The following is a 15,576-nucleotide window of genomic DNA, read 5'->3' as shown; positions in this document are numbered from 1 at the left end:
AACCTGGAGGCCTCAGCTGAGGGCACACCACGCCAGCAGCTCCACCACTCCAGGAAAAGGGGAAGAGGAAATAGAAAGCAAACTCTAGTGCCGAGCACTACGGAGCAGTGGGAGAAGCTCCATTTACCTGCGTGGGTTTCCCAAACCACTTCCACAGCTGCCGTGCCGGGAGGAAAGCAGCGATCTTGGGCCTGTTCTCCACAGAGGGCAGGCGCTGGCGCTTGGCCAGCTCCTTGGTGGTGGGCAGGTGGATGCCCTCACGCTTCTTGGGCCGGCTCTTGTTGCCGCTCTGCGCCGGTGCCGGCTGCTGCGCCGGCTGCTGCACCGGCTGCTTCTGGCTCTGCGGGTGGGAGGACGCCCGGGATTTCCCTGCCTGCTTGGTTTGCTTGGGTGGGAGGGTTTGCTGCACCGAGGAACTCGGCTGGGCCTCAGCCACTTCATCGTCAGAGCTACAGGAAGAATCTTCATCTGTAGTGGACGAGGAAGAAGAGCTGGAGCTTGATGAAGAAGAGGTTGATGAGGTGGAGGAAGAGGAGGAAGAGGAAGAGGATGAGGAGCTGCTGCTAGAAGAGGAAGAGGAGGAGGAGTTGGAGGAAGAGAGAGGGGTGGATGCTCTTGAGCTGGCTGAGCTGCTGTCCTGGGCTTCCCCTCGGTTCTTCTCAGTTTCCTCTTCTCCCTCTGACTCCGAGCTGCTGTCGCTGCTGTTGCTCTCAGATTCCTCAACAGCTGCTGGAGCTGCTGCCTTTTCTTCCTGGTCCTTTGAAGCAGCAAGACTCTCTGCTGAGGCATCGAACTTTCCTCCAAAGCTGGCAGGGGAAGGGTCTCCCTCAGCTGCCTTGGCTCGGGAAGATTTCTGCTTGCCCTCCACACTCACTGCAGCAGAATAGCCAAGCCCCAAGAGACTTTTCCCATCTCTGCGACTGGCCAGGTTTGAGTCCTCCAGCATCCTCATCGCCTCCTTCATTTTCTTTGTTTTTGGAGACATCACACCCTCATGGTCCAGTTTGATCAAGATTTCGTTGTCATGTTTCCTCTGAGCCTTGACCATGGTGCCAAACTCTTGTGTCTCTTCTGTGGGTCGCCCTTTCTTGGCCTTGGCTTTGGACACCGAAGCATCACTGGAGCCAAAGGCTGCCAAAGTTCCTGGGAGGTCACTGTAGGGCTCTGAGCCAAGGATGCTGCCGAACACAGCAGGCTGGTAAGAGGGTTGTGGGGGGCTGTGCAGCTTAGTGGAGATCTTCATTTTGCTGGCTTTTGACCGCTTTTCCTCTGTGGGAGCAGGAGAGCCTCCAGGCGGCAGCGGTTGCGATTTTCGTGACCCCTTCATGCTTGGCTTGCTCAAGCAAGCTGGCTTCTCTGGGACTGAGGAGGTAACAGGTGAAGATTCCACCTGATCCTTCTCTTCAGGCAAGGCAGCCTCTTCTGCAGAGGGGAGGAAGCACAAGGGCACTATGTTATCCCTCCAGATGGGCTTTATTAGCTCAGACACAACCAGACACCAGTGCTGACTGGTCTCTGGCCAAGCACAGCTTGTTCCTGCCTGCTCAGGTACCCCAAAGGGACACAGGTCCTCAATGCTCACTGAACAGCCTGGCCTGGTGCCAGCACCTGTGAGCAACAACAGGCAGTGCCCAGGGATGCTGCTTCAATTTCAGGAGAACCAAACTATAAATCTCCTGAACCTTCGGCCCTGCCAATGGCTGCAGAGATGCTTAGCTGAAAAAGGGACTCTGGTCCACGTCCCTGACTGACAGAAGGAGGCTGTCACTGCATGGGCCAGGTTCTGAGCTAGCCTCCTGCAAACTGTATCCACAGCAGAGCGAGATGATGCATGGGTGCTCTGCACTCAAGCAGTGCATCCATCCCCATCCAAATCCTGCTCCAAGCAACGTCTCTAACTTGGGGTGAACATTGGGAAACACAGTGGGGAACTGCAAGGATTCCCTCAACTCCAGGTCTAGCAGTGGTGGCAACTTACCAGCTTTTGCCTTGACACTTGGCTTTCTCCCTCGCCCTTTGCCCTTCGACACAGGCTCCTCTGACCCCAGGGAAGCTCCTTCTTTTCCTTCTCCAGTGTCTTTGCTGGATTTACGGCTACGGCGCTTGGTGCTGGGCACCAAAAGGGCAGGGGAAGGCTCAGCACCTGGAACAGGTCAAAGAGATGGTCAAATGTAGTCAAATAACACAGAAAACAGAGATGTGATACAGGCAAAGTATCCCAGCAAAATCTGCAATAGGGACTGGGCCTTTCTCCTTATGGGTGATATCCCAGTCCAGCTGTGTGTGTCTAAAATTGATGGTGCAATCTTTGTGACTCAAAGTCTGTGAACTTGTCCCAAAATCTGAGGAAAGTGGCCCAAAACTTCATATATTTCAGAGTGGGAAGTGTGTTGCAAAACACTGAACAGAAAGACTCACACTGGATCTTGTAGTCAGGTGGGAGAAGCCGAATGTGAGACAGTGGGATGCGTCCCGTGTCCCCGTCATCGAACTCTACTGTGATGAGATCACCATCTTCCTCCAGATCCAGGGTTCCTGTGGGATGGGGGAGCAGAAGATGGGATTAGGAGCAAACATCAGAGTACAAACCCCTTGTAAGGGAAGTGGGGACATGGGGAAAGGCAGGGGTGCTGCACCAGCTCTGAAGCATGCCACTCTACCTTTCCTAGGCTATGCAGAGAGGGCACAGAAGGCTCACTCTGCAATGGAAAGTCCCTGGTAACATTAAACCAGCCCACTCAGTGTGAAATTCCCCATCAGCAGCACTGATCCAGAAAGTAACAGCTGTTCCAGTTTGATTTCCCACCTCTCTCCACTATTTCCCTCTATTCTTGCAGAAGTTCACTTCTCTCCTTTCAATGAAATATCTTTTTTTTACCTGCATTTTGTAACTACTCTCAGCAATCACAAACTGCTGCTTTTCACTTTCTCCATGAGAAATAAGCTGTGTTGCCACCCTCTCTTTTTGCATCAGCATTACTGGTTTATAAATCATAAATTATTATTCCTTTCTACACATACAGTGTGACCAAGAGCCCAAAATCAAGACCAGCCATGACAGAATTGTCTGGAGCCATTCACCAACTTTTTAATAGGACCAGATTGGAGAGTTATGTGTCAGAGCAAAGTTGTGAATGTCCAGATGATTTAGAAGCCTCCACAACCTCAGAAATCATTGATGCCTGGAGTCAATTCTGACTTTATGAAATGTATTAAATGTCCCTGGCATTTTTAAGCTCCTAAATTGCTCAGACCTCCTCCCGAACCTGCAGGATGTTACTAAATCTGCATCATTAATGAGATCAGCATGACCTGAAGGAGAGAATGTGCCAGGCTCTGACCTCCAGGACACCCACAGCAGAGCTCAGGGCTTCCCCAGACATGCCTGACATCCCTGAGGACACACAGGACTGAAGCATCCCAGGTTCACTGCACAGAGCAGCCTGGGTGGCCTTACCTCGGACAACTGTCCCTGGGTAGAGGCAGCGGTACTGCTGGCTCCAGTAGGCTGCAATCCTCGTGCCCTCGGGCAGGAACCGCACTGAAGGAGGTTTCACATCGATGATCTGCTCAGGGCAAGAAAAAGACAATTATTGACCACCTTGGCATCAGCACAGACAATCCCACCACACCTGACATGGAGCAAAGCAGCTCTGGAGAAGGCAGGGGACAGATTCCCTGCTGGGAAATGGCCTCCTGTCTGCTCACAGGGCAGTGAGCACACCAAGGGGAGCTCTGCCCACAATGGCCATGGGGACAGGACCAGGGCATCCCTGCAGCTGGGGGAGGAGAAAGCTCCCAGCTAGGTTTCCCCACCCCAGAACAGGACATGGGCACTGAGAACAGGCAGCCACCTACCGCTTCCTGCAGGAGCTGCTCCAGGCAGTAAATGTGGGGACGATTTCCCCTCTCACCTTCCACCACCACCCGGTATCTGAAACACAAAGGCTCAGTCAGACACAGCACACAGGAGACACCACCCCGACCAGGTAACGCCTCCCTCTGAGGATGTGAGAGCACTTAATATGAGATAATTGGATTTCCCTCGGTGCTGAAAAACCACAGTGAACTCTCCTTCCCTCCCTGCTAGACTCTGTCAGTCTCTGGGCAGCCAACTCTACGCAATCCCCAAACCGATCCACACGGCAGCTATGTCCCCATTTTCTGGCAGATCCCAGGGGAAAACCAGCAGCCCCTCAACTCACATGTCTGGTGAATGCACTGTCTTGACATGCCCAGCATAGAGCAGCTTGTCATCCATGGGGATGAGGACACGCAGGCCATCTTTCAGCTCATCCTTGTCAATGATGCAGGAGCGGGGAGCTGTGAAGTGTTGGAGCAAGATGGGGATTAGAGAGCACCATACATGGAAGATGGACAGCAAGGGGAGATAGAAACTTCATATTCCCAGCATCACTGTCCCCTAGGAAAAGGCCAGTAAGCCCTTTGCAGAAAGGGCTCTCTCTCTGGCTAGCTCTTGGTAATAGAAAATAATAGTGATAACTAATAAGTCCCCCTCTTGGTAATAATAACGTATCAGTAAATGAAAATAGGGCAACTCAGAGACTGGGCTTCAACTACATGTCACAGTGAACCATGATGATCAGACTTACTTTTTATTGAATTGACTGAGAAAGTGGTATCTCCACCCCAAGGACTCATGGCTTTGGATGAGGAATATGTGAAAGCAGCACAGTTGTCCTCTGAGCAGCCTTAGGAAACCTGCCCATCTCCTCTACCTGTGAAGTCCTGCCCTCACCTGGTGTGGGTGGCCGCTCAACCAGCATGCTCAGTGGGATATTCTCATCCTCTGAGAAGCTGCTGTCTTGGTTGGGTTCAAAATCCTCCTCTGCTGCCATGCTCTCCATGAGCTTGCTGACAGCTCCTCCCTTCCCTCGGTTCTGCAGGAGAGGAAGCAGCACATCAGTGTGACCCCATCTCACCTTCCTCCAGCAACAAATAACCTGAGGATATCGGGACAAACCTGTGTCCATCCTCAGGAATTGTTCATCTCACAAACAGTTAAGTGGGTGCACCCAAAATTTTTGCTGTGTTTATCCCCAAGCATCACCAGCAGTTGACCGAAAGCTATTGCCCACATCCTCTCTCCTGGAGGCTGGGAGAGATGCTGCAGAGCTGTGGTTTAGCTCTGCATTCACCAGTGTTCTTCAACCTCTGCCTTCACTGAACAGGCACCAGGCACTGCTCCTATTTCTTCTCCAATCCCCATGATCTGTTCCTTGCTGTTACGTGCAGATCATAAGCATCACACTCAGAAGTCACGTGAGAAGAAACAGCAATGTGTGTTATGAGACAGGACAGGCTACAGCAGTGGAGAAGAAACCAGCTGTGACCCAGTGCTGAGCAAGGCTGCTTCATCACCATCTCCTTGGTCCTTGCTATCCATGCAAGCTCTCCCTCCACCCCATGGCAGCCTCAGAGAAAATCCTGCCTGCTCACTAATTGGGGGGATGAAGGCAAACAGACACCAGATGGTAGCAGCAGGTACTGCCTGACAGTCTTATTTGGATTTTAGGCTTCTCAAAGCAGCACTTTGCCTGTAACACACCCCCCAAAACCTACACATGCGTCTTCCCTGCCTCACACTGCAACAGTCCAGCATACAGCAGGGCTCTGCCAGCCACCCTCCAGCCCAGCCACACTAGAACCAGCCCCTCACCTCTTTTTTCACCTCCTTGGCTTTCACCTTTGCTTTGCTCTTCTTGGTGGAGCCCAGGGCACTTGCCAGGCTGACCCGAACATCAGAGGGGGAGCTGAGGATGCCAGGAGGAGACATGGATGAGGAGGAGGAGCAGCAGGGTGTTTCTTTACCCTTCTTCCGCTGCTAAAAATAAAACCAAAACACTTCAATCAGTAAAGAGAAGATTGGTAAAGATCTGGGCTCCAGGAAAGAGAAAAGGTGGAGCAAGGCAAGCTATGCACAGGTAGGATTATGTTCAGCCAGCAGTTAGTTCACTGCCCACATCACATCCTACATCTCCCAGCTCTGCCTTCTAGCTTCACACATTTTGGGAAAAGCTTTTCATTACCCTGGAGAGCAACTCCTGCCCATCAAATCTTCCTCCAAAGAGCTCCAAGATGATCCCAGCTGGCCTCATGTCACAACTAACTTGTCTAACTCTCCCCATCAGTGTTCCTCCATAATACTGCCATGAACTGAACTGGAGCCAGAGGGAGCCAAGCATTCAGCTGAGATGAAGAGCCAGTAACCCAGAGATGACTGTCACATCCAGCCAGGGACAGCACTCATAAGCTACCATATAAAAGGTGAACAGCCTTAAAGGCCAGTTCAGGGGCCACAGCTCAGCAAGAAGACAAGATCGTGCAGAGAGTGGGAGAGAGATTTCACAGATGTTTGAATGCAGAATTGTCGACTCTGGCCACCCAAACAGAAAGTACTTGGGACATGGAGGGTGACAGAAGTAACCAGTCCTGTTCAAACACAACAGGTTTTTACTCCCTGCAAGTCAGATCCAAGTCTGACAGATCCTCCAGGTGTACATGAAGCTGACAGGGGTGACAAGGGGCAGCCAAACAACTGCTGAGACAGGACTATACTTCTCTGCCTTAGTGGAGTTAATGTCCCTCCCCTCACCCTCAGCCCCCAAGCACCCCAACCCCAATCTGGACAGCACATTCCTCACCTTGCTTAGCTCCTTCCTCTCCTTCCCCTTGCTGCTCTCCTTTTTGGGGCTCATTGGGGCCCCCTTGCTACAGCGCCCAGCTTTGGAGACAGGGGTGGAGCTGGCAGGCGCCGTGGATGTCAGCATGGCCGAGGACGTGGTGGCATCGTGGAGGAAGATCCGCTCGCTCCGGCGCCGGTTCCACAGGTCATCATCGCTGGCCTCCAGCCCGAACTCAAAGCTCAGGTCCTTGGGGGATTTGAATTTCTTCAGCTTGCGGCCTTTCTCAGAGCCCAGCTTGGTCTTGTCAGCGCTCCCAGATCCGGAGTCGAGGCTGCTGGGGGCCTGGCTTGGCGGGATGCTGCTGGACTCCAGCGGCCCCTTCTTTCCACGCAGCAGCCCTGAAGGAGACTTCTTCCTGATCTTGATCTCACTCTCCGAGTCGGTGTACTCAAACTCTGTCCCTAGGTGCAAAAGATTTAACCATCAGTCAAAGCCCTGGCTGAGCCAAGAGGGGACAAATCCTGCTGGAAACTTCTGGGCTCCATGGGAGATGCTGTGCCTGTTCCCCTTTCCAATCCCCACATCAATCACAGCTCCACTTCTGACCCATAAAACTCTGTGGAAATTCCCTGGAAATAAGCCTGCCCTGCTCCAAACCAGAGCCCAGCCATTTGGGCAGTGTGGTTCAGTATGTTCCCTGCCTCCATTTTCTCCCTTCTCCCTCAAGCAAAACCCTGCAGGGAAGCACCAAAGAGAAAAGATACTTTAACATGCCCCTCCTCAAAAAGGAGCTGCTCAGCTGAAGCCAAGCATAAACTCCACAAGCTGATCCCTCCTTCCCTCCTGATGGGAGCCCTCTCCAGTTTCACCTTTGTTTCAGGAGAACAATGTCTTTTAACAACTGGAATAAACCCATATTTCAAGCTTATTTTTTCCTATTGGCCAACAGACACCGCAGATCTTTTCATTGGCTCAAGTAGTCGCCCTAAAGTCAAGAGAGGTAAATGATCTTTTGTCTGTGGCAAATGGAATTCCCCTCACATTGGCCTCTGCTCAGCACCATGGGCACAGCAGTACCCAGAAATACCATAGTAATGCCAAGATGCTCCCCATCTTCACTGTGTTCCCCTGAACCTGATAAAGGAAACCAAGATCATGTTTCCAGGGGCAGAAGGGAAACCGAGGCAGCACTTACACACCCAGCAACACGGGCAGGAGGCAGGTAAACAACATTCAGGTGGGAAAATGAAAATGTACATGGCACAAGCCAAGAAAACATCTTCTCTCAGTCCTTCCCTCAAATACACTCACTTTCCTGGGTAAATTCAGTCTGCAGGAAACTGCTCTCATCTTCTGCCCAAACCTCTTCCCCTGAGACAGCCCCAGCATGAACAGAAAAAGAGCCAGCATGTCAAAAACAAAGCTGGCAAGGCTCAAAATGAAAAACCCATTGGAAATTAAAACACTCCTTCTCCTCTCTCACTACTGCATGAGGTAATTTCTAGATGCTTCCAGTTTCAAGGAGGGCAGGTTACAAGACAATAAATTCTTAACAGAGGCTGTTGGAACAAGTTGGCAAAAGCCTAATATAGCATGGAAACAGTGCTAAAACAAGCCAGGCTCCTTAGGAGGACATCATTTTCCATTCTGAAGCATGCTATAAATTCCATTATCACTTAATAAATATTAATAGAGAATTTATAAATGGAACCCACAGAGATCTGTCTGACCAGGAACAATGTCACCAATGGGCATTTTTGCAGCAGGGCATGGGGAGGGGAAGAAATGAAACTCCCAACACATTGAAACTGAGACAGAGACAGGGCAGAAACCCAGATCCTGGTACTGCAAACACATGAGCAGAGGAAGGAATGGTTGTTTCAAGTCTCGCTGGCTGGTTTCTATAAGGAAGCTGATGGGATGGGCTGATTGAAAGAGCCTTTCTTCTGCTTGGGTGTCTCTGCTTCTCTTGGGTATCCAAGATCAGCTGCATTTAGCACATGCTTCCTTCCCTAAACTGTAACAGCACTTCACTGCCTTCTGCACTCTGTCCAAGGGGATGCAGCATCCCACTGCTTCCCTTTGCAGCATGTCTTGTTGAGAATTTGCCAAGTAGGAAAAGGGGAAACTTTGACAAAGCCACTGCTGTCCCTAGGGAAGCCATGGCTGCAGCTGCTAAACCTGCCAAGTCCATTACTGGTTTTTGTTTCTCTATCAGGCCACTTTCTCCACCTTCAGCATCAGCACCAAGCAGCCAAAGCAAAGAAAGGGTAGCTCAGTGTCTGGGTACACAACCTGCTCTCTTGCAACACAGCTGGGACCTCCCAAACCTTCCACCTTCCACAGCACCACCCCAAACCACAGAACTCACCCATCAGGCTCTGCCGCTCCTCCTTCTTCTTCGCCTTCTGCTTGGCCTCCAGCTGGATGATGGAAAGCGGAGGGGGAACGATGGGGCTGGGCATGGCGCTGGCAGCAAACCTGGCCAGAAGGCCCAGGCCACTCTCATCCAGGGCAGGTGACGACAGCCTGTCTGTGCCATCTGTGCCATAGTCCTCTGCTTCCTCCTCTTCCTCTTCCTCATCGTCGTCCTCCTCCTCTGAGCTGGAATCTACGCAGAAAACAGGGAGCCCATTACAAATCTCACGGAGTTGTGCGCCAGCCACATTCCCAACCCGAACCGCAACTCTCCTGCTGCCCTGTGCCCACCTCAGTGGCACTGAGCCACCCAGGACTGAGCCACGAGATGCTGGCCATGGACACACACGTGTCCTTGCGGCCATAGAGCCGCTGTCACCCTGCCTGCCACCACCCTGGAAGGACACAGCAATACAGGGTATGGCAAAGATGACCCACTCAAGGCGAGGGAGGGGAGAGCAGGGTGTTGGCAGATTTGAAAAGGATGCCAGCCACCCCTTCCCTACAGCTTTCAGGAGGAATTAAAAGCTTAATTCCTTTGAAAATCCCAACCTGGGAGCTGTGGGATTCCCCTCCCACCCACCACCACTTCCTCCATAATGAAATCCATTACTGTAATCAGAATCAGAGATCAGCATGGAAGGGGAATACCAGAGAGCAGCCTGTGCCATGGCGGGAGGTGGGGGGACACAGGGAGGAGAAGGGGCAAGAAGCAAAAATGCAAAGAGGAGGGGAGAAACAATAATTTGAAAGCAATGGGTTTGGAATGCATAAGGGAGGAAAGTGTAGGTAGTGTTGGAGACAACGAGCAGCATTTAAACACTCTGCCTCAGAACTCTCCGTGCCTTTCATTTCCCTCTCTACAGCTCGGGATAGGGAAGCCCAGCTCAGCACAGGCAGGAAGAGCAGCCCACAGCCAAAATCTAATTCTGGCAAAGAAATCAGCCTCGCTGCCTGCCTCGGCTGACACCTGCAGAGCAGTGGGCTGAGGGTTTCCTCTGGGGTGTGTATACAGCAGGTATTTTGGGGGTAGATGTTCCGAAAGTGGCACCTCTCCCTCCCTACAGCGCTTCCCAAGAGTCTGTCAGCAGCTCAGAGGCAATTAATTTTAACAGCATTTATCCAGTGAGTGCTGGGGAGCAAGCCACTTCACAAATGCACATATACCACACACACACACTTATACACACACATATATGAGCACACAGATCTATAAAAATATATATATATTTAACTGAGAAAAGTGGGTCTGGAAAAGATATTTCATTTCTCTTGAAATTGAGGGCTTAAGTAGGATCACTGAGGCTGCTGGAAAATTTCCACCACTAGCAGGAGCCCTGTTCTGAACCCACTCCCCAGCTCCTACCAGCCACTATCCCTGCGTCTGAAATCCAGCCAAATGAGAAACCAGATCCCTTCAAAATGAGCTGGAATGAACATGAAAATCCTTTTCTTTTCACATATGCCCTCTGGGATAGATAAAAACGTCCTCAACACTTGGTTGCTCAGGAAAAAAAAAATACAATAACACAAGTGTTATTTTTCCATGATACTAGAAAGAACAGGAATATCAGAAAACAATGTTCATCCTTGTATTTTATCAACTGAGGTAATTGGCAGCTTTTTTTGCTTCTTTTTTTTTTTAATTTAACCTTAAATTAAAGGACAGTTTATCTCTGTAGCGTACATCTGATAGTCACAGAATACTAATTTTTACCTGCATAAAAATCCCATCCCCATTTCAGTTGCTCAGGCTGGTTCCTTGTGATATAAAAATGCTACTAAACCTACAGTCCTGCAGTCAATACCAAGAAATCCGCAGCCCTGTTCACTCCTTGCATAAAAACCACATGCAAAAAAAAAAAAATCCACAGCAAATTGGGATCAGATTCCTTCCCCTACCAGAAAACAGGGCACAACTGCTGTTTTTATATCACATTTTGCCAAAAAGAAAACAAATCCAGATGAACTTTATTCTGAGATGTGAAAACCACCTGCCTGAAAAGCAGCAAAACCATGCCTGAGTTCAATGACACCCTGTGGGGTAGCAAGACCTTCTCCACACATCCCTTCTATCTCTGAAATTCAGTAATTTTCAGCAAAAATGGGGGGAGGGGGGAAAGAAAAAATCAACCTGTACAGCCCCTCATTGGAGAACTGGAGAGGATGAGAGGAGAGTGGCTGAGAGGAGAGCGGCTCAGTGAGCATTTGGGGAGGAAAATGGGGAAAAAAGGGGAAAGTTTGTAGGAAAATCCCTTCATGACCAGTCTAGCCCCATTGGCTCAGCCACATCAGCAGCACCATTCCTCCAGCACTTACAGGCTGCCTGTGCAAGGGCAAAAGGGTGCCCAGCAGCTCCAGTATTTCAGAGGCACTCAGGTAAAACAGATTTAAAAGCCAGGATGGCAGTGGCTATTCCTCACGCTACAGAAAATACCTGACACAATGAGGTACCTGGAGGTTATTCCAACCTCCTGCTCACACACGGCGTCACACTATGGAAAGACAACTGCAGACAGTCCCTTGTCAGCATTTTCACCACAACACTTATATTTTTATCTGCAGGAGATACAATTTCCAGCCTGAAAATAACCCCATTTTAGCACATTCACAGCACAGATCTATCCTCCTCCACCTCTCATGGCGAGGACAGATCTTGCTAACCCCACTCCACATGCACAACACAGTCCCTGCTCCTCTTTCTGATTTCCCAAGGGACAAAAAGTAACAAATGAAGCAAAAAGAAGACATTTGGGGCCCTGCTCCAAACCCACATGCTTCTAAACTAAGTCCCCAAACTTCTGGCCATGGTGGCAAGTAAGCTGCTGGTGCTCTCTGTCCATCTGCACGGCTCCTTGGAGAGACTCGTGGTGCCTGTATTTAATGGGAAGCAGAAGTTTTACTCCTACTGTACCCAAACTATGTGTGGGTCTAAAATTAACTATGCACAGATGCCTTTGTACAATTGAAGCCTCAATATATATTTTTTTTGTCCTGAAAATGTGATTTTTAGCTAGCGACGAGGAAAAGATTTTTTAAAAAATCATTTTTTCCTTCAATGGTAATTCCGTTAACAGTGAGCAAAGGTAAAGGGAAAATGCTCAAAGTTAAAAATATCTTTTCTAATTGACATTTTTAAGAGCATGTATATGTGTGTATATACCCACACATGCAACCACACGTGCACATACAACTCCACAGCCAAAACAAACAATACATTGATATTCAAATGCTACTGATGCCAGATAAACTGGAGCCAATTTTTTTTTTTTTACCTGCATTGAATTAAAACCCAAACCCAGTTCAAAATACTAAGTTTTCTCGTTGCTTTTAACAGCTAAGCTGCCACGGTATTTTACTGTAGGAGAGCAGTAAATGAAGATTTGTTAATGATGAACAGAAATTGGTTAAGCAATTTGGTTTTTAGAGACTGATGTATGTAACAAGATGGGTTGAGGGGGGTGTGAAGAGGAAAGGCTGGGGAAAGGAGGGAGTAAAAACACACACTTAAAACAGTCATTTCACATTGTAAAAATAAACAGCATGATTTTCTCATAACACCAAGCAAGCCTACAGCATACAAAGCAGGCTAAGTACAGGCAGACTTTAGACAGCTACTGGGTCATTAACATCTGATTTCTGGGATCTGTCCAAATTCTGGAGGTTACTTATTTTTGAATGTCCAATTTAAGATTGTACCTTTTTTTTTTCTCCCCCAAATAAGCCAAGTCTCATCATTGGAAGATTTCCCCCCCATATGTGCTGTGCTGTTGACTCCAGAAGTGCTTATGAAAAATTTTAAAATCTTACAATCATCACATGGGAATGACTGTGTAAGGAACTGGTTATCACTCACTGTTTTTTTGGTTTTTTGTTTTTTTTTTAATTGGGGCAAAATTATTCTCCAAGTTAGGGAAAAGAGAACAGGGAAGAAGGTACTAAATTTTTAAGGAAAACAGAGTGTGGACGAGGAGGACCTATGGGTCTTTGGTTTCAGAAAGCTCAAGGAACTACCTATCCTGGTGGGCTTTAGCCCACATTAGCAGTTTCCTCTCCAAGGTCACTGGATTAAAAAACACAAGCTTTGCCTCTTATCAGAATGGCAACATGATGTTTGGTCTGTAAGAAAGCAGCATGTCCCCTCCTCGTCTATCTCAAACCAGATGACAGAAAACAGGTCATCCTGCAGCTAATCCTACATCTGACACAGAGGGCCAGCCAGTATCCCTGACAGGGGAATATTTCTGCACCATGGCCCATAAACCCTTCAGGTTTGCATCTTGGACCCATCTGCAAACCCTTCCACTGGCTGGGCTAAGGGGTTCTCAAAAAGTTCTGCAAATAGTGAAGCATTTCTGGAGTCCTCAAACACACACACACACGTGCAAACCTTCCATGTGAGACTCTCTATGGACAGAGGAAAGTCGAAAGCGGACAGCAATCATCTTCAAAATTAAAATAACCAAGAGAATGCAAAGAGCTACGTGTCATTATTCATGGAGGCAACATCGAAACGTCTGAGGCTGACAGATGACATAAAGAAAAGTTATTTTGCCTACCTACATAACAATGGTCAAGGTTCAGGTTCATGGCTAGTGACCCTCGCTGAGAAGTGTCTGCCCTACAACCAGCCAACCACTTTGCTTCTTTAGTGCAGCGTGAGAGCAAATGCAAGAGACCGACACAGACATTCAAAGCATCATGGATAGGGGCAGGGGTGAAAGGGTTGGTCAAGCAGCTGCAAGGAGAAAGCGAGCACTTCTAGAAAAGCTGAGGTTATTAATCGGTTTAGTATTCAGGGAAAGCCATTAGAAACCCTATTACCCAAATATCCCTTCAAGAAATGCTTCTGACAAGAAACAACAACAAAAAAAAATTCATTTGCAGGGAAAAAAAACCCCAAATTGTAAGCAATAATCCCTTCCCACCTCCCTCTCTGTACCCACCCCAAACCCCAGGGGGTTTTGCATCTTTGGTTTCCCCACCATTAAATGACACCCCAGAGGGATTTACAATACATTTCCCCATTTGTTCCAGATTCCCCAACCTCCTCCCATATCCCCTCCCCTCCCCAGATTTTATCCCATAAAACTGGGATTTTTTTAGTTGGGTTTTTTTTTTATAAAGCAGACAGGTTACTTGAAAAATAAACAAAGGGACAAGTTACCTCTCTGCTTACCTGGAGCAAAACCAAAAAGCAAACCCAAAACCCCCTCAAGAACTTGGCACCTAAAAGGGATTGATATCCTCAAAATTTCCAACAGCAGCAAACAAACAAAGAAAAGATGCAGGAAGGAACAGGGAAGGGAAGAATGGAAGTTAACGCAGACTCTTCATGGAAATGTGGCAATCTCAGCCTTACATAAAATCCACTATCCCCACAACTTTTTGGGTTCTCTAAAGAACAATTTTTAATTTTTTTTTACACATATATTTCTCTTTTGGGTTTTCTTTGAAATGCATTGGTGGGTCCAGCCCAGAGCCACATCAAACCAAATCAACATTCTGTATCTTTCTGCTGTGTTTGATAATTTTCTTTTTTTTCTTTTTTCTTTTTTTTTTTTAAAGCTTAAATCATCTTTCTTTGGAGGTTAGGTTTGGAGGGAAGAAAAACCAAACAGGTGCAGGGAGGAAATTAACATCAAAAAACTCAGAAAGGAAAAAAAAACCAAAACAAAAGCCGAACTATCCAGCCCTGTTTTTCAATTAACAGCCCTGAGCAGTGTAAAACACTAAAAGGCTTTTGCTGGGCTACATCCAGCTCTGCCATGTAACTTAGATAACAACTGGGGATGCTCTTGCTTTGCATTCAGCCCAGCCGAGCTACTTTCTTTTGGGAGCTGAGGGCTCATTAAAATGACCTTTCCCCATGATTATTATTTAATGAGTGCGCTCTAAAACAGAAACCCCTTGTGTCTCTGGAGGAAAAGTCTCAAGTAATCTCTTTTCCCACTGAAGTACTAATGACAGGCTGACAAAAAAAAAAGCTGCAAGAAAAAAATTGGGGTGAGGGTGAGGGAGGGAAACTGCAGAGTCAAATTTAATGCAGTAATTGCCACATCCTTGAACACCGTGGGTTACGTCTGGGCATCTGAAAAAAAAAAAACTACTACCAAAAAGAAATGTAAAAACTTGACCTAGAGGTTTTAAAAAATTAAAAAGAAAAATTTCCGGCTGTTAAATACACCCTGCACCCTCCTTCAGCAGCAACAAGGAGCAAGTACCTCCATGTTTTATGTGACTGCCTAGAGAGAGTCTATCAGGAAACAAACTGAAAAAGATAAAAGCAAAACTGGCTGAACAAAATAAAAATTAAATTAAAGGGGTTGAGGGGAAGGGGGGAAGCCTAGGCTTTATCTGGACAAAGGCAGCAGGGATATTTGAATAATAGAGAGTACCCCAGACTAGGTTAATTCCAGTTCTACTGATGGGGAGTGGGAGCAGGAGGGGGATGCAGAGCAGGATGGAGTGAAGCGGCAACCTAATCGCCTGATAAGAGACACAGCAAGAG

General features: G+C 48.1%; 1 protein-coding gene across 4 annotated transcripts in view; it reads right to left on the bottom strand.

Annotated features, from left to right (window-relative positions):
- The window catches only part of TNRC18 (trinucleotide repeat containing 18), a 54,272-nt gene that overhangs the window by 3,789 nt on the left and 34,907 nt on the right, over positions 1-15,576 (bottom strand). For all 4 annotated transcript variants that reach the window (XM_085074505.1, XM_085074509.1, XM_085074508.1 and 1 more), the window contains 10 exons: positions 9,019-9,258; positions 6,666-7,108; positions 5,681-5,845; positions 4,760-4,901; positions 4,206-4,323; positions 3,859-3,934; positions 3,458-3,566; positions 2,419-2,535; positions 1,979-2,143; positions 128-1,422 (listed from right to left, as the gene is read on the bottom strand). In XM_085074505.1, coding sequence (XP_084930631.1) covers positions 128-1,422; positions 1,979-2,143; positions 2,419-2,535; positions 3,458-3,566; positions 3,859-3,934; positions 4,206-4,323; positions 4,760-4,901; positions 5,681-5,845; positions 6,666-7,108; positions 9,019-9,258 — 2,870 coding nt within the window. The remainder of the gene's footprint in view (positions 1-127; positions 1,423-1,978; positions 2,144-2,418; positions 2,536-3,457; positions 3,567-3,858; positions 3,935-4,205; positions 4,324-4,759; positions 4,902-5,680; positions 5,846-6,665; positions 7,109-9,018; positions 9,259-15,576) is intronic.

The sequence above is a fragment of the Lichenostomus cassidix genome, chromosome 14 (genome assembly GCF_008360975.1).
Source record: "Lichenostomus cassidix isolate B80296 chromosome 14, HeHo_3.0, whole genome shotgun sequence".
In the NCBI taxonomy this organism is placed as follows: domain Eukaryota; kingdom Metazoa; phylum Chordata; class Aves; order Passeriformes; family Meliphagidae; genus Lichenostomus; species Lichenostomus cassidix.
This window is presented reverse-complemented; position numbering and strand designations above follow the sequence as displayed.